General features: G+C 47.8%; 1 protein-coding gene across 1 annotated transcript in view; it reads right to left on the bottom strand.

Moving 5' to 3' along the window:
- vash2 (vasohibin 2) overlaps positions 1–22,338 on the bottom strand; it is a 198,134-nt gene that overhangs the window by 90,029 nt on the left and 85,767 nt on the right. Inside the window, exon 5 of the mRNA XM_038811273.1 lies at positions 4,407–4,788. Within this exon, the coding sequence (XP_038667201.1) occupies positions 4,407–4,788 (382 nt within the window). The remainder of the gene's footprint in view (positions 1–4,406; positions 4,789–22,338) is intronic.

The following is a 22,338-nucleotide window of genomic DNA, read 5'->3' as shown; positions in this document are numbered from 1 at the left end:
GAAAAATAAATTTTAGAGTACCCAATTATTTTTTTCTCCACACTTGTCTGCATTAACTTTTCATCTGCCGCTTGTCCGCCCATTCCACCAACGTGCCTCTGTCCTTTTGAAGTCATAGACTATCCTCCTCGTTGTTCACAATGCTTCCAGGGTTTGTATCATCTGCATGTTTTGAAAATGTGCCCTTTACACGAAAGTCTAGGAAACTGATATATATCAAGAAGAGCACGATCCCGAACACCAACCCTGGGGAACTTTATTGCGAAGCTTCCTCCAGTCTGAAAAACATCCATTAACCACGACTCTATATTTCCTGTCAGTGTGCCCAGTTTGTATCCGTGTTGCTCCTGTCCCTATTATTCCATGAGCTCTAATTTTGCTCACAAATCTGTCATGCGGCACTTTATCAAATGCATTTTGGAACTCTGCAAAATATCAGTCACTTGTTATATCTACAAGAATGAGTATACGTGATAGCATTGGCACCAGCCTGGTTACAGGTTGAAGCAGTTTCTCTTTTAGGGTGCCCAGAAAATGTGAAGAATTACGCCAGATGCTATTTTTCCCCAAACAAATCAATCTCTTTTTCATTTATCTGTGTGCCTGACAATGTGAAGACTTTAGTTCCTCAATTTACTGAGGAGTTGGATGAATTTCCAATTCTGGAAAAGTGAAGACAGTATTTTATGCTTCCCCCACCCCCAGTGAGTTTTTAGGCTTGGGGTGGGGGGTGGGGATGGGGTGTGAAATTGCAAGGAAGAGATTCCCTCTCCCTTGCAGCAATTTTACACTGGGTTGAGTTACAAAGTCTGCCCTTGCCCCAGTTGAGGCCCTTAGAACAAAGTACAAAGAACAATACAGCACAGGAACAGGCCCTTCGGCCCTCCAAACCTGCGCCGATCACGTGTACTATCTAGATCAACCGCCTGTACCCTGTCTGTTCATGTGTCTATCCAGATAAGTCTTAAAGATGGCTAACGTATCTGCCTCAACCACCTCACTTGGCAGTGCATTCCAGGCCACCACCACCCTCTGTGTAAAAAAACTTCCTCCGCGCATCTTCACTGAACCTTTCCTCCCTAACCTTGAACCTATGCCCCCTTGTAATTGTAATTTCCGCCCTGGGAAAAAGCCTCCAACTGTTCACCCAACTTTTCCCCCTAATAATTTTATAAACTTCTATCAGGTCGCCCCTCAGCCTCCGTCTCTCTAGGGAGAACAATCCCAGTTGATTCAATCTCTCCTCATAGTTAATACCCTCCATACAAGGCAACGTCCTGGTAAACCTCTTCTGTACTCTCTCCAAAGCCTCCACGTCCTTCTGGTAGAGCGGTGACCTGAATTGGACACAGTGGGCGTGATTCTCTGACCCCCCGTCGGGACGGAGAATCGCCGGCGGCGGCGTGAATCCCACCCCCGCCAGCCTCCGAATTCTCCGGCACCGGAGATTCAGCGGGGGCGGGAATCACGCCGCACCGGTCGGCGGCCGCTCGCACTGGCCCCCTCGACGAGTCCCCGACCCGCGATGGGCCGAAGTCCCGCTGGTTCTTTGCTAGTCCCGCCGGCGTAAATTGGACTAGGTCCCTCACCGTCGGGACCTGTCGGCGCAGGCGGGCTCTGGGGTCCCGGGAGGGGCGGCCGCGGGGCGATCTGGCCCCCGGGGGGGGGGTGCCCCCATGGTGGCCTGGCCCACGATCGGGGCCCACCGATCTGCGAGCGGGCCTGTGCCTTCGGGGCACTCTTTTCCTATGCGCCAGCCGTGTCAGCCTCCGCGATGGCCGACGCGTGGATGAACCCCCCCTGCGCATGCGTAGACCCGCGCCAGCCGGCGGAGTCCCTTCGCCCCGGCTGACGTGGCGCCAAAGGCCTTCCACGCCGGCCGACGGGGCGCAAACCAATCCGGCGCCGGCCTAGACCCTGAAGGTGCGGCTTTGGGGCGGGCTGATGCCGGAGTGGTTCACGCCACCCCGTCCATTCAGTACTACCCGCCCCGCTGGGTGTAGGAGAATCCCGCCCAGTATTCCAAATGTGGCCTAACCAACGGTCTCTATAAATGTAACATAAATGGCCACTTAAGAGTGATTTTTCACCCAGCCTCAATTTTTAGACTAGTGGGCAAATTGAAGATCGATGTAGGAAACCTAAACGAAAGAAAGTTAGATCTCGGGTGGGAAGGCTGGGTGACGCCCCCATCAGGAGCCCCCTTCTGACTGAGGACATCCTCCCCTTAAAGTTGGATGACCTCCGGACCCACCTCACCACCACCCCCCCCCCCCCCCCCCCCCCCTGGCTTATACCCCCCTAACCATGATCACCCCACCCGCAATCCCACAGGCCTACTCTCCTGCTCTGGGACCCCTGACACTTAGCTGGGTGTCCGGTTCCTGGGACATAGTCACAGGCAGTTCCATGTAGTTCCTTTTCCTGCCACTGCAGTGCTGTTGCTGCAGGCACTGGAGAACTGCTGGCCAATCAGAGGAGTGGAAATCCCGCCTATTGCCAATCAATGCACATTTGATGGCTGCGGGGCAAGTAGAGTAGGCAGGGATGTGGGGATGGCTGAGCCCCCCACCATCCTAAAAATTTACACCTAAATGTCAGAACTCAGGAAACAATCTCCTGATTTTTAACTTTCCAAAAGTTACCACCCTGTACAGAGAGAGAAATATAGATAGAGGGAAAAATAATTTGATATGTCTAGAGATACATCTATACAGAGGTTATATTGGAGAGAGAGAGAGAGAGAGAGACATTATAAATAGAACCTTGTGGAAGTAACAAGGGTCTTGGCTGCTGCTGGAGAACCATCAATAGTCCCGTGTTGATTATTTTTGGGTAGGTCACAGCCTTCTTCGAGGCTATGTCCAAAGTGGTGGGGGTGAGGGTGGAGCCATGCCCGATAGTGGCGGTCTTCGGGGTTTCAGACCAGCCAGATCTATTCCTGGGGAGGAGGGCGGACGCCCTTGCCTTTGCCTCCCTGATTGCCCGCCGTAGAATCCTGTTTGGCTGGCGGTCAGCAGCACCACCCAGAGCTGCAGACTGGCTGTCCGACCTCTCGGAATCTCTCCAAATGGAGAAAATCAAATTCGCCATCCGAGGGTCAGACGACGGCTTCCACAGAACGTGGGAGCCATTCATGCAACTGTTCCGGGACCTGTTTGTGGCCAACGTACAAGAGGAAGAATAGCCGGGTGGCCCAAGAATCAGGGGAAAATGGACGGGAATCGGGGGAAGGTAGCCGGGGGGGGGGGGGGGGGGGGGGGGGCTACGGGTTCGTTATGGGGGTTTGTTCTCATGGTTTTATGCTTATTTCTTTTTCTTGTTAATTTATTGTTTTTGTATTGGAGGGCAGGGGTTACTGTTTTTCTCTGTTGTGATAAAATTTGTTGTTGAAAACTTGAATAAAAATTATTTCAAACAAAATATTTTTTTAAAAGATAGAGCTAGGCACCATGGGGGAGGGGGGGTTGGGGGTGGGGGGGGAGGGGCGTAGGGGGTGAGTTCTGCATTGGGATGGTGTGGGAAGACTGGGTCGCGTGGGGTAATGTCTATTTAATTGTTATTGTATATTCTCTTTTTACACTATGTTAATATTCACTCTAGTTAGTTTTGTTATTATTGTTATTACTGTTCTTTTATGAAAAATTCTGCAAAACCTGAATAAAAATACTTCTAAAAAATTTTTTTGGGTAGGTCCGTCACATCTTATCCACTCACGACAGGCAAGCGCCGGAGCTTCCCTCAAGATCAAGGACTCTGGACATGGATGACCAGGTGGTTGAGATCTGCCAGCCAATCAGAGACCACCAGCTCTACTGACGGGCAGCACAACCAGGGATGTGATGGCTGTTGCTGGTTTGACATCAACCCATGACTCAGGCCATCACTGGATCCCAGGCTATAGGTGGGGGATGGGAGGAGGGTTCATGCGGTGGGGTCACAGGGGAGGAGGGTCGGCAGCCAAGGTGGGGCAGGGTGGGGGGGGTAGCTGTCAGCGACCTCCCCTTCCCAATGCCTTGACCCTCGATCAGGCACTGGGTAGCTGTGAACGGGAGATCTGCCCTCCCCCCAGGAGCCCACAAGCATGCATGGGTTTATTTGTCATGATCCCCACATGGTGAGACCCCCAGCCGCAAGATCAATACCACTGACAGCAAGATGGGTCCCTTGATTAAGCATTAATTGTCCACTTAGGGGCCTCAATTGGTGGCAGTATGGGGAGGGCATCCTGAGGCCTTCCCCCCCATGGATTTAATGGAGGTGGTGGTGGGATGGTGGTCCCCATCCCGCGCCTTCTCGCCCACTTAAATGTACATCCTGCCACCAAACTCCCCACGGCACAAGGTTCCACCCCATTTCAGTTAAGATCTATTAATGATGACAGCACCACAAATCTGTACAATTACCTTCATTCTCATCTCTCGAGCATGCTTTTCCAATTCTTTCCTGGTCTCTTCTCTGCTCATCTTTCCCGTGTTGAGAACCAAATGCTTCCACTCGATTTGCTGGAAGCTATGTGGGTCATGTGATACATACAGGCCAATCTTCACCTTTTTCACAGTATGCAGGTACTTCCTGTAAGAGTCTTCAAATTCAAAGAACAGGTCACTGAGAGTTCGAAAGGTCAAGGGCTTGTCCATCAAGTCCTCTCTTCTGCTCATGCCTAGCGTACCAAAGCGACCATTATAATAGATACCAAGCACCACATGGTGAAAGCAGTTCCCTGAGAACTGGGTTTTAAAGCTGATTGGGAAGCGTTCTACGGCTGCGAGTCCATTTGTAAGGTATCTTATGGTTATATTAAGGATTCAAATAAATATTAAGAACATATATATTGTAAAACACGCACATTGCTCAGCACAGCTATATATATCAAGGGATGATTGCTTGAGATCATTGTGATAAATAATAAAACACAGTATTAATGACGACTAAATAATTCAGTTGTAGGTTATGTATAGACAATCCTGGTGGAAACTTTGGATGAACTTAACTGAAACCAAAACATGTCAAAGATTATGCTTCACTGATTGTATTACTGGTCTGTGTTGTGTTAGATGATGTCTGAAAGCAGTACAAACACTGAAAATGGCTCTCACACTCATAAGGAAAGAAAAAATCACTTAGTCAGATTTCCTCACAGTTATCAAGTGACTCTGGCTGGAAAGTACCTGTGGGGACAACAGACAAGGATAGCATTGGAGTTATTTGTAATTCCCCTATCTGACACCTGGACCTATAGTCTTCCCATACTCAGGGGAATTTATTGCCCCCCCCCCCCCCCCCCGTGGCGAGTTTGGGGGTGGTAGGGTGTCATGATATGCAGACATGCACATAATGAGATACAGACAGGCAGCTAATGAACACAGAGTACAGGACATAACCAATCAGCATGCCGAACACTTGGGGGTGGTTTCCCACTATAATTGGCACGAGGCACTCACACTCCACCTCTTTCCACTGGGGACATCTACAGAGTGAGTCAGGGTGTAAATATCACATAACACCTCCAGCTAGTCTGGTTCAGTCAGACAGAGTAATCATACTTAGGTTAGCAGAGGGTCGAATTCACAGAGAACTGTGCTAACTGTGTGACAGTTCAATAAATCAGATTGAACTAACTTCAAGGTCTGGAGTATCTTTCAGTTACAGCTGCATCTAGTTGCAGCCCGTGTTATCACAGTGTGCTTAACACGACAGTGTAATCAGGTGGAGACATTGCCACCAAATCTCCAATTAAATCCTTGGTGGGAAGGCCTACCGACAGCCAAGGGGTAATTAATGCCCACATAAGGGTCTTGTTACACTGCTGCTGGTTTTAGCCCAGCAACAGGCAGGGGAGAACCATCATCCTGCCCTTGTTGCTGATATACCTCCCCCATTATCCCCTGCGACCCCCACTCCCCAGCCCACCATCACCCACCTGGGTCCATCAGTGATCCTAAGTCTCTGATTGGACAGTAGTTCCCAGTGGGAAGGACTTCTGCATCTAGGCTCCTTAATCCGGGGAAGGCCACTGCTGCAGATTTAATACAGTGGGCCTTCCCGCAAAGAGGGGACGCAGGGCTCTCGCTGGCTGTCCAGATGGCAGACGAGACCTCTGTCACATCTGCTAAATACCTCCTCACTGTCCAGATTCGCATATGAAGATTAACCATTTAAAAATTAAAAGAATCTCAATACTTCTGGAGATGTAGAGGGAAGAAAAACAACAACAAAAAAATGACAAAACATTTGAAAGTCATTCACACTCAAAAATATTTCTTTTGCCATTTGCCCCTGAGGTGAAATGCTGTCTACATCCCATGGGAGTTATCGCCATGGCGAATTGCTGACGTATTCCATCAATCACCTATCCCAAGGTCATCTTTTCAAGTCATTACAGTTCTTCCATGTTATTCTCTGATCCAAATTTGAATTTATTGCTGTGTTTTAACGGAATGCATCACTATAAATTTTCTCTTCAATATCAATTTATTGAACAGCGCTTTGGGAAAGGTTGGTTTTATGTTCCATGCAGTTCAATTAGAAAACATGCAGAAACAAGAAAGACAGTCCATTTTCAAAGTACCATTCAATTCAAGCTGTAGAGTAATCATAGTCCATCCATCCCTTTAATTCACCTTATAAATTAACCTTACCTGTTTCACTCTGATACAGGGCTAAGTGCATTTTCACTACATTATTTTCACCAGCATCTAATTGATTCTTTGACAGATACTCAGGGCGCAATCTTCGCAAAAGGTAACAAAGTCCACAAGCGAACACATTTAGCCGCGTGTTTCCCATGTGCTGAGAAACACATGGCTATTCAAAGTGACTCGCTTTGAATAAGAGGCCTGAATGGGGAACGCACGGTTGAGGCCGCATATAGCCCCGTTTTTTACAATGGGGAGCTCCGCTCACCAGAACTCCCCATTGTAGCGAGAGATTTAAAAATGGCGTCCCAATCTCCGAGGCCCTGAAAACAACCCACAACCTCCCCACCAGCCCGAATGCAACTTTGGAGAGTCCCCCCCCCGCCTACCCCCCAACACCAGGCAACCCCAGTCCCATCGCCCACACATAGAAAATGCCAGCTTGGCACCCAGGCTGGTACCCAGGTGGCACCAGGAGTGCCAGTGCACCACACTGCCCAAAGGACATGCAGCTGAGGGCCTCCGATCCCGTGGGCGACCCCCACGAGTGCCGTTCCATCCGAGGTCCCCGAGGCAAAGGGATCGAATCCCAAAGCCTCAGATCCCTTGGCAATCTGCACGTTAGAGTAAGGCTTACTGCCTCACACTAATATGCAGATTTGCTAAAACATGATCCCGCCCATTGTGGCTGGGATTCCCCTTTCAGCGTCTTGTGAGATTGCGTTGAATCTCGCGAGGCGTTGCGAACGGGGTAGACCCTGGGAGCGGGGTCTCCTGGCTTTCACCAGCCACACTCAGCCACGGCGAGCAGCTTTATTGGCGCAGTGTGGCCAGAGGACCGCGCCCTCAGAGTTTAATTCAGGGTCCCTTCAACAAAATGCAGATAGCAAGTTGACATTTGTACCTTTCTCCAGTTCCAAAGAAAAATCATATTGGACTCGAAACGTTTACTCTGGGGTCGGTTTTGAGCCTACACTGGCCATGACCCAGATTGGTGTCGCAGGCGGAAAGTGCCATGAGATTTGGGAAACGCTTTTCCTGATTTTCCCACCCCTCACCGGCGCCGTCATGAGGTTCACGACCTTTAGATTTCCATTAATTTAAATATTTTTAACATTCCCCCCGCCACATGATCCTCCCTCGCTAAATATTCATACCTCGCTGACGTGACGTAAACATCGGTGAGGTTTACAGCAGGTTTGACCAAGCTCGAAGCAGTTGAGGAGATCCTTCTAGGGGCGCAGAGGTAAGTGGCACCGTGGGGCGGGGGGGGGGCGGAGAGATGCACTACCCCCTGGCACAGATTGGCACTGCCAGGTTGGCACTGTGCCTACCTGTGCCAGGGGCTAGTGGCCGAAGCGGGACACTGAGGGAAGGGGGATGGGAGAGCCCCCGATACCTCCGCAATGGGGGCTGAGGGCCGTTAGGCTGCAGTGCCTAAAGATGGCGCTCCGTACTCTGTGGAGCCAGTTGCTCTGCTCCACCAGAGTGACGCGTAAACTCCTTTTTCTTTCTCCAAGAGGCTCAATATTTGGCGAGAAAACTGGGGCGGGATTCTCCGACCCCCCCGCCGGGTCGGAGAATCGCCCGGGGCCGGCGTCAATCCCGCCCCCGCTGTGTCCCGAATTCTCCGCCACCCTAGATTCAGCGGGGGTGGGAATCGCGCCCCGCCAGTTGGTGAGCCCCCCGCGGCGATTCTCCAGCCCATGATGAGCCGAAGTCCCGCCGCTGACAAGCCTCTCCCGCCGGCGTGGATTAAACCACCTACCTGACCAGCGGGATTGGCGGTGCGGGTGTGCGCCGGGGTCCTGGTGGGGGACGCGAGACGATCTGACCCCGGGGGGTGTCCCCACAGTGGCCTGGCGCGCGAGCGGGGCCCACCGATCGGCGGGCGGGCCTGTGCCGTGGGGGCACTCTTTTTCTTCCGCCCTCGCCATGGCCTTCACCATGGCGGAGGCGGAAGAGACCCCCTTCCCTGCGCATGCGTCGGTATGACGTCAGCAGCCGCTGACGCTCCGGCATATGCACGGACTTACACCGGCCGGCGAAGTCCTTTCAACCCCAGCTGGCGTGGCGTCAAAGGCCGTTCACGACAGCCGGCGGAGCAGGAACCACTCAGGCATGGGCCTAGCCCCTCAATGTGAGGGCTTGGCCCCTAAAAGTGGGGAGACGTCCGCACCTTTGGGGCAGCCCGACGCCGGAGTGATTCACGCCACTCCAACACGCCGGGACCCCCCCGCCCCACCGGGTAGGGGAGAATCCTGGCCCTGGTCTTTGCAACTTAAGAGTTCCACGCCAGTTCCAGTCTGAACCTGACACTTTGCCAAATTCTGGTAAAATTCCTTCTCTGTCCACAGTTGCTGCCAGATCTGCTGAGCAGTTTTGGACATGGGTGAAGTGGCATAATTTGCAAATTAAAAACAAAACAAGTCAATTTCTAGCATCTGTAATTCAATCTGTTCTCCCTGACTGAGACCCTGTCATCATTTTTGTTCATTTGTCACATGCTTTCTTCTGTTGACTGGACTTTCCCCATTGTGTCTCTATATGCTTTTGAGGTCAGTCAAGTGAGCCTGCCAAATTTTAATGTTTCTGCTTAGTCTTTGGAACTGTCTGATCACTCGTTTATTCCTCAGGGTCCTGCCTTTCTCTACAACTCAATTCAATTGATAGAACATATTCCTTTTCAATTAACCTGCAATTTCCCAGCATTCCCCCATGGGGTTGTTGGCTTCCTGTATCAGTGTCTCTGGTATTTTCCCTACACACCATAAAATAATACTTTTACTATTCACAAATGTTATTTTTGACATGTTGGAATCCTAACAATAACTCTCAGTTCAATTTTTTGAATCACTTCTTCGAACCAAAGGCAGTATATCTTAAACTGTAAATTTTTCATTACTATTGCAAAATAATAGGTTAAATAAATATTGTGCGACCGTCCATAATTCTTGCATATGCACAGGGACTTGCCTTCAATGAATCTCCATTGTTAATGCTACCGGATTTTCTGGGGTCAAGGGTAGGTTCTGTAACGTACACATTTCTGGCAAGTAGCCATGCCCTATGGGCACACCTTTGATGTTCACCATTTGCAGAGGAGGCAGAAAAAAATGGCTCTACGGGGTGCAACAGGGATAAACCAGAGGGTTAATCATTGTGGGCTACAGTGCTCTAATAAGGACAAGTGAGAAAGAAAAACATGCTTTGCAAAATTAAATGATCCTAGACTTCCAGATGAGCCCCAATTCCACAGTCAGTTGGCCGGGAAATGTCCTTTCCCCTGGCATACTAGGCTGGCAACTCATCCTAGTCTGGTAACAAAGGAAAATCCTGACTTGGGAGTTCCATCTCCTCTGGCTGCGACCCTTCTCCTTTTTGGGTGAATTGGAGAAGGTAGTGAATCCAACCCCAAAAAAGGAAAAGTGCAAATGGGTGATGAAGGTAGAGCCTTGATGCGCGTATCTGAACCTATTCCCTATGTTTTCCACCATTTACCCACCCAATGTCCGATAGGAGGTGCCAGAGACATGCGGAAAATCAGGCATTAACTGGAAGTTACTGACAGGGAGCAAATTATTATTTCTGGATACATTTACTGTGGGTTGTGATACAGTGCCAATTCCTCTTGGCCACCTGTACTGGCTTGGCATTGCAGCAAGACTTTTCAACATAATAAGATAGGATTATTATGCAATCATTTAACTGTGTTTATTTGTGTTAAAATTAATCATTGCTGAAGCAAAGTACAAACAAGTATACCTTAGAAAATACACCGAATTGTGAAATACCCAACTGCCACAAGACTCCAGGTTTCAAATTTCCTCATGGAATTGTCTAAATTTGTCAAACACAATTTCCATTTTGTAAAGCAATGTTCACGTTGTCTAACCAGACTATGATTTTTTTAGAAAGTGCATTGTTAAGACTTCCTCAATAATAGATTCCAGCGTTTTCCCAACAACTGGCATTAGGCCGACTGGCTGGCAGTTCCCTATTTTCTCGCTCCCTCCTTTCCTGAAAAGCAGCGTTACATTAGTCAACTTTCCAATCTGCAGGGGCCATTCCGGAATCTCAGAATTTTGGAAAATGATAGCCAACACATCCACTATCTCTGCAACTGTCTATTTTAGAACCCTGGGACCTAGGTCATCAGGTTCTCTGGATTTATTGAATTTTAGTCCCTTAATTTTCTCCAATACTTTATCTCTGCTGGTATTTCGCACTCTTTTTATCCCCTAATTTGTCTTCTGTTTCTGTTATCTAACTAATGTTTGCTACTGTGAAGACAGACACAAAATATTTGTTCAATGTCTCTACCATTTCTTCATTCCCCAAAGTAATTTCCCCTGTCTTTGCTTCTTAGGGATCAACATTAACTTTAGCTACTCTCTTCCTTTTTATATACTTGGAATAGCTCATATCCCTGGCTAGTTTACTTTTACATTCTATTTTTTCCCCTTTTTATCAAGTTTGTTGGCCTCTAAAACATTCTCAATTCTCAGACTTACTAATATTCCTTGCAACATAAGAGAGGGAGCAAGTTAGAGTAGGAAGGAAGGGGGTGGGGTTGAGCTAAGGGGGTTTGTACCTGCAGAGCAACCCTCCCTTCTTTCCCGCTCTTTAAACATTTAAGTTTAAAAATCAGGCTTCCGCTCCCACCCTGCTGCCCACGTCAAACTTTTGATGACATGGGTAGTGCATTATCAGGGTCAAATGGCTTGAAAAACAAGCCTTATTGACTGCTGATCTTGGCGCCCCTCCCCCGTATTATGGGGAAGAGGTTGGAGTTGGGCAGGAAAGTGGTGGGATTGGTGCCCACCCCATTTTAGGTGCTCCCCCCACCTTCCTCCCACCCCCCCCCCCCCCCCCCCCCCGCCCCATGGCCGCCATCGTGTATATTTTTGTCACTGTAGAAAAAAACGGATTTATTTCGAATTTTCTCAACCCTGAGAAAGAGCTCTTGAAACAGAACAATAAGGGCTTTTATTCTTAAACTGAACTCGAATCCAAAACCACAGGAATGTATTTTGTTCTGTTGTCTGGACAATTTCTCAACTTTAAAAAAACCTCACATATTGGAAACAATAGCACTTCAATATTGTTATATCCTGAACTGAAACACCTTTGAAGTGTTTTGAATATAAATATGTCAAATCATCACTTTATTATGTCGCACACAAACACAAAACACCCTCAACTGGAACGGTCTCCAGTGAATCATCAACTTCAACGTGACGCCGGCTCTTTCCAACTCTTGCACCAAAAGAAACCTCTGTTCTCATTTTTTCTTAAATGGCTTGTTGAAATTCTAAAAATATTGTAGATATTTTTTGTATTTGATTTGAAATAAACACATAAACCACTTAACTCCATGTAAATGGTGGCATGTTGACACAGTGGTTAGCATTGCTGCCTCACAGCTCCAGCGACCTGGGTTCAATTTCAGCCTTGGGTCACTGTCTGTGCGGAGTCTGCACGTTCTCCCCCTGTCTGCGTGGGTTTCCTCCGGGTGCTCCGGTTTCCTCCCACAGTCCAAAGAAATGCAGGTTAGGTGGATTGCCCCATAGTGTCCAGGGATGTGCAGGTTAGGTGGGGTTATGGCATTATGAGGATATGGCAGGGGAAAGGGCCTCGGTAGGGTGCTCTTTCAGAGGGTCAGTGCAGACTCGATGGGCCGAGTGGCCTGCTTCTGCCCTGTAGGAATTCTATTCTAAACTGCTGGGCTACGGGATTATAGTCCCAGCTAGTTCCTTGGAAACTTTCCATTCTTCCTCAGTTCTCTGAATCCAGTGGATATTCCAGTGAAATATTCCATCGGTGCCATCAACTGATTCTCTCACTGCTGCAGTGGTTGCTAGATCCACCCACGCATCACTATCATTCTGAACCTGAACCTTTCTCATTCATTGCTCAATGGTTCCTCTCCCACTTGTGTGCCCAATTGTCTCCGTGGACTTAATCCTATGTCTCTGACTTGGTTCAACTCGCTGTCTCCCTGCCTACAGTTTACCCTCACTATGGTGAGATGGTGGTGGGGGGGAAGATTATTTAGCAGAGCCTCTGGAATTCTGGGTTACATTGGAGGGTGTGATCCTCATGGGTGAGTGGGGGTAGTGGGGTCTAGTCCAGGGTCTGAAGGGAGTGGGATGGGGAGGAGATCTTGTCCTCGGATGGGTAGGAATTCCAATCCTGGGATCCCAGGATGGGGTGGTTGATTTTGGGGTCCAGTGTGCTTCAGTGGTGGGAGATGATAGCGACGTCATGGGGGTGGGGGGAGAACCGAGACCTTGGCCAGTGGAGATAGGAGGCTTGTGGGGTGGCCATTTTAAGAGTATTGAAGGGAGGAGGGAAGTGGGAGATCAGAAGACTTGGCATGGGTGGCGTTATGACCTTGGAGAATGATGGAGGCCTTGAGGACGGGCAGATTTGGAGGCCTGAGAGGGAAGATCAGAAATGCCCTTCAAAAAGCCCCTGTCTGCACCTTTTAAACATTTTTAACAAATCAATTGCAATATCTATATTAGCATCAATCCTAATTCCTTTGCCCTCCAATCGTTTTGACTTTCTTGACTGACATGCATTTTGTGAGTCTAAACTTGAAACTTTTCATCCTTCTCACCTACCATTGCACCCCTGTCTTTTGTGTAAGGCATTTTGATGTCTCTTGTATTTCTGTCTGTAAGCAAAATGTAACCCAGGTGTGTTGTGGAGCTCAGCAGGTGGTAGGAACATGGGGTGGGGAGGACATTGGGAGTATTGTGACCAAAGACGTAACTGTTCGGACTCATATTGGGCTTTATAAAAATAAAGATGGTTTAACACACACACCACACACATGATATTGGTATCCCAACTTTGACTGAGATTCATACCTTCCTCCTCTCTGAAGCTTGTCTGTATGTTCCACCACCTATCCTAACCAAGGTCCTGAACCTCAATAAAGGTAATTATGATAGTATGAGGTGAGCTGGCTATGATGGACTGGGAAACATTACTGAGAGGAAGGACAGCGGATAGGCACTCAAGGAATGAATAGGTGAACTCCAATAGTTGTTTATTCCTATTTGGTGCAAGAGTAGAAAGGGACCTGTGGCCAAACCATGGCTCACAAGGGAAATTAGAGATAATGTTAGATTCAAAGAAGAGGCATACAAATTAGCATGAAAAAGCAATAGACCTGAGGATTGGGAACAGTTTATAATTCAGCAAAGGCGGACCAAGGGATTGATTAAGCGGGGGGAAATACAATTGGAAAGTAAAGCAGCTGGAACATAAAAATTGACTGTAAATGTTTCTATAGGTATGTAAAGAGAAAAAGATTAATAAAAACTAATGTAAGCCCCTCACAGTCAGAAACGGGGGAATTCATATCAGGGAACAAGGAATGACTGAGGAACTAAATTCATACTTTCCGTCTGTCTTCACAAAGAAAGACATGAATAATTAACAGAAGCTCTGAGAAACAAGTTTCAGTGAGGAGCTGAAGGAAATTAGTATCAGTAAAGAAATGGTTTTGGGGAAATTAATGGGATTGAAGGTGGACAAATCTCCAGGGCCTGATAATCTTCATCCCAGAGTACTTAAGGAAGTGGTGCTAGAAATAGAAGATCCATTGGTGGTCATTTTCCAAAATTCTTTTGGCTCTGGAATGGTTCCTTCAAATTGAAGGGTAGCCAATGTAATTCCGCTAGTCGAAAAGGGAGGTAGAGAGAAAACAGGGAACTATAGACCAGTGAGCCTAACGTCAGAACTCGGGAAGTTGCTGGAGTCAATTATCAAGGATTTCATAGCACAGCATTTGGAAAGCAGTGGTGTAATCAGACAAAGTCAGCATGGATTTACGAAAGGAATTCTTTGAAGCTGTAACTAGTAGAGTTCACCAGGGAGAACGGATGGATGTGGTTTATTTAGACTTTCAGAAAGCTTTCAACAAGGCCTCACATAGCAGATTAATATGTAAAGTTAAAGTGCATGGGATTATGGGTAGTGTCTTGAGATGGATAGAAAGCTGATTAGCAGACAGGAAGCAAAAAGTTGGAATAAATGGGTCTTTTTCTGCTTGACAGGCAGTGACTAGTAGGTTACCATAGGGATCTGTGCTAAAACCCCAACTGTTCACATTATGATGCTTCATCGGGATTTGGACAGGCCGAGTGAGTGGGTGCATGTATGACAGATGCAGTATAATGTGGATAAATATGAGGTTATCCACTTCAGTAGCAAAAATAGGAAAGCAGATTATTATTTGAATGGTTGTAAATTGAGAGAGGTGGATACTCAACGAGACCTTGATGTCCTCGTGCATCAGTCGCTGAAAGTAAGAGCGCAGATACAGCAGTCCATAAAGAAGGCAAATTGTATGTTGATCATCATAGCGAGAGGATTTGAGGAGAAATAGAGATGTTTTACTGCAATTGTATAGGTTACTGGCAAGGCCACACCTGGAGTATTGTGTACAGTTTAGATGTGCTTATCTGAGGAAGGGTCCCTATGGAGGGAGTGCTTTGGGATTTAATCCCTTCCCCTTGGGGACTTCGGGTGAGTGCCTTTCAGCACTGGTCCCCAAACAGAACGTCAATCATGGGGGTCTCCAGGGGGATCGGAGGCCCCCAGCTGCATGCCCTTTAGTAGGGTGGTGCAATTGCTGGGTCCACCTGGGCATCCTGATAGTGCCACCTGCGCACCATGGCAGTGCCACCTGGGTGCCAGCTAGGCTCTGTCAAGGTGCACAGTTGGCACTGTCAGCTGGCAGGGGCGCTGCCAGGTTGCCTTTGACCAATCTGGTATTTTGTGCAAGCACGATCAGGCCAGGGTTGCCCGGTGTGGGTGCTAGGGGATGTCGGGAGACCCTTCCTTGTTGCGTTTTGGGCTGCAGGGGGTAAGTGGGGGATTTGTTTTTGGTCTCGGAGATTGGAACATCATTTAAAATTGGTGTCCCGATCTCTCACTACAACGGGGAGATCCGGTAAGTGGAGCTCCGCATTGTAAAAAAACGGGGCTATGTGCAGCCTCGGCCACGCATTCCCCATTCAGGCCCCTTATTCAGAGGACTTTTTTCACTTTTGGGAAGATCTTGCCCGGAGACTCAATTTCAACATCTTATCCACACAGAGTAATACAGAACTACACTGCAGTGGTCTCAGGCATTGAGTATGTTCAAAGCAGAAGTCAACAGAATTCTAGATATCAATGACATTAGCGACACGGGGATAGAGTGGGGAGATGGTATTGAATAGAAGATCGGCCATGATCTAGTTAAATGGTGGAGCAGGCCTGAGGGGGCCAAATGGCGTGCTCTTGTTCCTATGACCTCTGTCCACCTATACATTCTGCTCAAGTTCCTGGAGTGGAAATGAAATCCCACAGTCATCTGACCAGAGAGGCCAGAGAGCTACCATCGAGCTGCAACAACATGGGGACAAAAGAATAGGAAGCCATTTGGGGAGCTGGTCAAGCTACCCAAGAAGGGAGCAGGGCGAAACCTGCCAACAAGTGTCCTGTCTGCCTTGAAGTATGGAATGAGCACTGGCTTCTGACAGCACAAAATAGGAAAACAATAATTTAATTTTTTGTTCTTTGCCAATTCCAACATTTTTGGAACATCCAACTCTCATGCAACATTTGAACTCTCCATTTTCACCTTTATTACTATGACGAGTTTTGTCTCTTCTGTAGCTTGTAATATATTTCAGGACATGGAGTAACCTTTCATTTTCAAGGCAGCATTTTAGAACAAGAGGTTGTTGTGAAAACTGTTACAAAGTGGTGATTTAAGAGCACTCTGGGAGACTTTGGCTTGTCATCCTTCAAGAGGAAGCTGTAATTTGAAAGTTATAAATACAAACCTCTCTTCAAAAAGGAGGGTTGAAAGCTTCCTTTGAAGGTTTAAAGGGAGCCATGTGTATGTCCGCCTAATTGAAGATTGTGCAGCAATCACAAAGAGATTATGTCAGTTTGTCCTCCTCCAGTCTCCAGCACATAATCTGAGCACATTATCTGTGCTGTGCTCATCCACACCACATCAAATAACCCAATGGAAAATAGATCTGTTGTTCAGAAACGCCTGGTTGCCTTGTGTTCGGATTTTTGATACTGCCTGATATTCTTTCAGTACAGCTAGAGCCTGGTTTGGACACATTCGATAGAAGCATCTGTGAATGATGGGGTGGAGGGAGAGTCTCAACCTTGGGTCAAAGTTAGTCATATACCCGTGGCACTCGTCCAAGGCCACAGTAAAAGGCCACAGCCATTTTCAGGATCATTACCAAGGAGCTGTGGGCAGCAAAGCATGCAATCCGTGACAGATCACCAGTCCGGGATGGTTCCACACAGTCACCTGGTCACCTGCCAGGTTTGGGGGGGGGGGGGGGAGGATGGTGTTAGATGGGGATAAAATGAGAGAGGGCTGGCAGCAGGCCAGCAGATTTTTCTTGTTCTGATCATCCTTTGCTTTTCTTTTTTTAATATATATATTTTATTAGGAGGTTTTCCATTTTTACAAATAATGCAACCAACCCTCAAAGCCGGTAGAGTACAACATGAATGCTTCAGCGTGCATGAATACAGAAAAAGACAGGAGTTCTGCCAGGTGGGGTTTTTTATGCGACTGTAGTTGTTGGACCAATGACTTTGGGCATTTTTAAAATTAAGAGTTAATTTCACTGCGTTGCGACTCTGTGTCAATTGGAGCTGGAATTGACTACGCACCAGCCCAGGGTGTCAAAATAATTGTGAATAGATTCCAGCATTTTCCCAACAACTGAGTGCGGTCAGCCAAAGTCGAAGGTGAACCTGCGAAGAAGACCCAAGGAGTTTGAGTAAAGGCAAGCAACCAGCAGAGGGCAGCAGAGCAGAGCTACTGATCAGCTGTTCTGGGGAAATTTGCATACGTGCAGTGCGGTCAGCCAAAGTCGAAGGTGAACCTGCGAAGAAGACCCAAGGAGTTTGAGTAAAGGCAAGCAACCAGCAGAGGGCAGCAGAGCAGAGCTACTGATCAGCTGTTCTGGGGAAATTTGCATACGTGCAGTGCGGTCAGCCTAAGTTGAAGGTGGTTTGTGGAGGGGCTGTTGGCAACTGACAGTTAAACCCGAAACACTTTGTGAGTGTTTCCCACCCTACCTCCTCCTCTAACCAACCCCCCCACCCCAACGGTGGTTGGGAAGCGGGAGCAGGGGCCTGTCGTGAAGGTGAGTGAGTGCCTTTAAATTTGCTTACCTTTCAGCGGGATCAGGGTTTGAGGTAATATCAGGTAAGCTCTTCCTTTCTTTTTCTTTTTCTTGTTTTTTTTTTTTAATCTAGAGGGGATGTCAGGGAAGGCAGTACAATGCTCCTCCTGCAGAATGTTTGAGGTGAGGGACGCCGTCAGTGTCCCTGCTGATTTCATCTGTGGGAAGTGCACCCAACTCCAGCTCCTCAAAAACCGTGTTAGGGACCTGGAGCTTGAGCTGGATGAACTTCGGATCATTCGGGAGGCAGAGGGGGTCATAGATAGGAGCTTCAGGGAAGTAGTTACACCAAAGACTGGAGATAGATGGGTAACTGTAAGAGGGACTGGGAAGAAGCAGTCAGTGCAGGGACCCCCTGCGGTCGTTCCCCTGAGTAACAAGTATACCGTTTTGGATACTTGTGGGGGGGACGACTTACCAGGGGTAAGCCATGGGGTACGGGCCTCTGGCACGGAGTCTGTCCCTGTTGCTCAGAAGGGAAGGGGGGAAAGGAGTAGAACATTAGTAATTGGGGACTCAATAGTCAGGGGCACAGATAGGAGATTTTGTGGGAGCGAGAGAGACTCACGTTTGGTATGTTGCCTCCCAGGTGCAAGGGTACGTGATGTCTCGGATCGTGTTTTCCGGGTCCTTAAGGGGGAGGGGGAGCAGCCCCAAGTCGTAGTCCACATTGGCACTAACGACATAGGTAGGAAAGGGGACAAGGATGTCAGGCAGGCCTTTAGGGAGCTAGGATGGAAGCTCAGAGCGAGAACAAACAGAGTTGTTATCTCTGGGTTGTTGCCCGTGCCACGTGATAGTGAGATGAGGAATAGGGAGAGAGAGCAATTAAACACGTGGCTACAGGGATGGTGCAGGCGGGAGGGATTCAGATTTCTGGATAACTGGGGCTCTTTCTGGGGAAGGTGGGACCTCTATAGACAGGATGGTCTACATCTGAACCTGAGGGGCACCAATATCCTGGGGGGGAGATTTGTTAGTACTCTTTGGGGGGGTTTAAACTAATTCAGCAGGGGCATGGGAACCTGGATTGTAGTTTTGGGGTGCGAGAGATTGAGAGTAGAGAGGTCAGGAGCACAGTTTTGACTTCGCAGGAGGGCGGCAGTGTTCAGGTCTGTGGTTTGAAGTGTGTCTATTTCAATGCCAGGAGTATACGAAATAAGGTAGGGGAACTGGCAGCATGGGTTGGTACCTGGGACTTCGATGTTGTGGCCATTTCAGAGACATGGATAGAGCAGGGACAGGAATGGTTGTTGCAGGTTCCGGGGTTTAGGTGCTTTAGTAAGGTCAGAGAAGGGGGCAAAAGAGGGGGAGGTGTGGCGCTGCTAGTCAAGGACAGTATTACGGTGGTAGAAAGGATGCAAGATGGGGACTCTTCTTCCGAGGTAGTATGGGCTGAGGTTAGAAACAGGAAAGGAGAGGTCACCCTGTTGGGAGTTTTCTATAGGCCACCTAATAGTTCTAGAGATGTAGAGGAAAGGATGGCGAAGATGATTCTGGAAAAGAGCGAAAGTAACAGGGTAGTTGTTATGGGAGACTTTAACTTTCCTAATATTGACTGGAAAAGATATAGTTCGAGTACATTGGATGGGTCGTTCTTTGTACAGTGTGTGCAGGAGGGTTTTCTGACACAATATGTTGACAGGCCAACAAGAGGTGAGGCCACTTTGGATTTGGTTTTGGGTAATGAACCAGGCCAGGTGTTAGATCTGGAGGTAGGTGAACACTTTGGAGACAGTGACCACAATTCGGTGACCTTTACGTTAGTGATGGAAAGGGATAAGTATACCCCGCAGAGCAAGAGTTATAGCTGGGGGAAGGGCAATTATGATGCCATTAGACATGACTTAGGATGTGTTGGTTGGAGAAGTAGGCTGCAAGGGTTGGGCACACTGGATATGTGGAGCTTGTTCAAGGAACAGCTATTGCATGTTCTTGATAAGTACGTACCAGTCAGGCAGGGAGGAAGGGGTCGAGCGAGGGAACCGTGGTTTACCAAAGAAGTGGAATCTCTTGTTAAGAGGAAGAAGGAGGCCTATGTGAAGATGAGGCGTGAAGTTTCAGTTGGGGCGCTTGATAGTTACAAGGAAGCGAGGAAGGATCTAAAGAGAGAGCTGAGACGAGCAAGGAGGGGACATGAGAAGTCTTTGGCAGGTAGGATCAAGGAAAACCCAAAAGCTTTCTATAGGTATGTCAGGAATAAAAGAATGACTAGGGTAAGAGTAGGGCCAGTCAAGGACAGTGGTGGGAAGTTGTGTGTGGAGGCTGAGGAGATAAGCGAGATACTAAATGAATACTTTTCGTCAGTATTCACTCAAGAAAAAGATAATATTGTGGAGGAGAATGCTGAGACCCAGGCTATTAGAATAGATGGCATTGAGGTGCGTAGGGAAGAAGTGTTGGCAATTCTGGACAAGGTGAAAATAGATAAGTCCCCGGGGCCAGATGGGATTTATCCTAGGATTCTCTGGGAAGCCAGGGAAGAGATTGCTGAGCCTTTGGCTTTGATTTTTAGGTCATCATTGGCTACAGGAATAGTGCCAGAGGACTGGAGGATAGCAAATGTGGTCCCTTTGTTCAAGAAGGGGAGTAGAGATAACCCCGGTAACTATAGGCCGGTGAGCCTAACGTCTGTGGTGGGTAAAGTCTTGGAGAGGATTATAAAAGATACGATTTATAATCATCTAGATAGGAATAATATGATTAGGGATAGTCAGCATGGTTTTGTGAAGGGTAGGTCATGCCTCACAAACCTTATCGAGTTCTTTGAGAAGGTGACTGAACAGGTAGACAAGGGTAGAGCAGTTGATGTGGTGTATATGGATTTTAGTAAAGCGTTTGATAAGGTTCCCCACGGTCGGCTATTGCAGAAAATACGGAGGCTGGGGATTGAGGGTGATTTAGAGATGTGGATCAGAAATTGGCTAGTTGAAAGAAGACAGAGAGTGGTAGTTGATGGGAAATGTTCAGAATGGAGTTCAGTTACGAGTGGCGTACCACAAGGATCTGTTCTGGGGCCGTTGCTGTTTGTCATTTTTATAAATGACCTAGAGGAGGGCGCAGAAGGATGGGTGAGTAAATTTGCAGACGACACTAAAGTCGGTGGAGTTGTAGACAGTGCGGAAGGATGTTGCAGGTTACAGAGGGACATAGATAAGCTGCAGAGCTGGGCTGAGAGGTGGCAAATGGAGTTTAATGTGGAGAAGTGTGAGGTGATTCACTTTGGAAAGAATAACAGGAATGCGGAATATTTGGCTAATGGTAAAATTCTTGGTAGTGTGGATGAGCAGAGGGATCTCGGTGTCCATGTACATAGATCCCTGAAAGTTGCCACCCAGGTTGATAGGGTTGTGAAGAAGGCCTATGGTGTGTTGGCCTTTATTGGTAGAGGGATTGAGTTCCGGAGCCATGAGGTCATGATGCAGCTGTACCAAACTCTGGTACGGCCGCATTTGGAGTATTGCGTACAGTTCTGGTCGCCTCATTATAGGAAGGACGTGGAAGCTTTGGAACGGGTGCAGAGGAGATTTACCAGGATGTTGCCTGGTATGGAGGGAAAATCTTATGAGGAAAGGCTGATGGACTTGAGGTTGTTTTCGTTAGAGAGAAGAAGGTTAAGAGGTGACTTAATAGAGGCATACAAAATGATCAGAGGGTTAGATAGGGTGGACAGCGAGAGCCTTCTCCCGCGGATGGAGGTGGCTAGCACGAGGGGACATAGCCTTAAATTGAGGGGTAATAGATATAGGACAGAGGTCAGAGGTGGGTTTTTTACGCAAAGAGTGGTGAGGCCGTGGAATGCCCTACCTGCAACAGTAGTGAACTCGCCAACATTGAGGGCATTTAAAAATTTATTGGATAAGCATATGGATGATAAGGGCATAGTGTAGGTTAGATGGCCTTTAGTTTTTTTTTTCCATGTCGGTGCAACATCGAGGGCCGAAGGGCCTGTACTGCGCTGTATCGTTCTATGTTCTATGATGTTGGACTAACTGGCCTGAAGTTCACTGTTTCCACTCTCCCTCTTTATTTGAAAAGTGGTGTAACATTTGTCAACTTCTGATATAATGGGACCATTCTCAAATCTAAGGAATTTTGGAAAATCATAGCCAGCACATTCACTACCTCTGCCACTATTTCTTGTAGAACTCTAGGGTGTGGGCCATCAGGCCCCAAGGACATGTCGGATTTTACTCCCTTAGTTCCACCAATACTTTCTCTCCGCTGATACTAATTTCTACAATTTCTCACTCTATTTAGCCCCTAGATTACCGTCTATTTCTGGTACGAAACTTGTGTCTTCTGCTGTGAAGGAAGATGCAAAGACCGAGATTTTTCCAGCCCTACTGTAGCGGGACCCGACGCAAGGAATGCGAAGAGGCAGCCAAGAGTTTAATGACTTTCTGCAGGATTGGAAAATCACAGTGACAGGCAGGGCCAGAAAATACCAGCCAAAGTATTTGTTCAAT

The sequence above is a fragment of the Scyliorhinus canicula genome, chromosome 1 (assembly GCF_902713615.1).
Source record: "Scyliorhinus canicula chromosome 1, sScyCan1.1, whole genome shotgun sequence".
Taxonomy (NCBI): Eukaryota; Metazoa; Chordata; class Chondrichthyes; order Carcharhiniformes; family Scyliorhinidae; genus Scyliorhinus; species Scyliorhinus canicula.
This window is presented reverse-complemented; position numbering and strand designations above follow the sequence as displayed.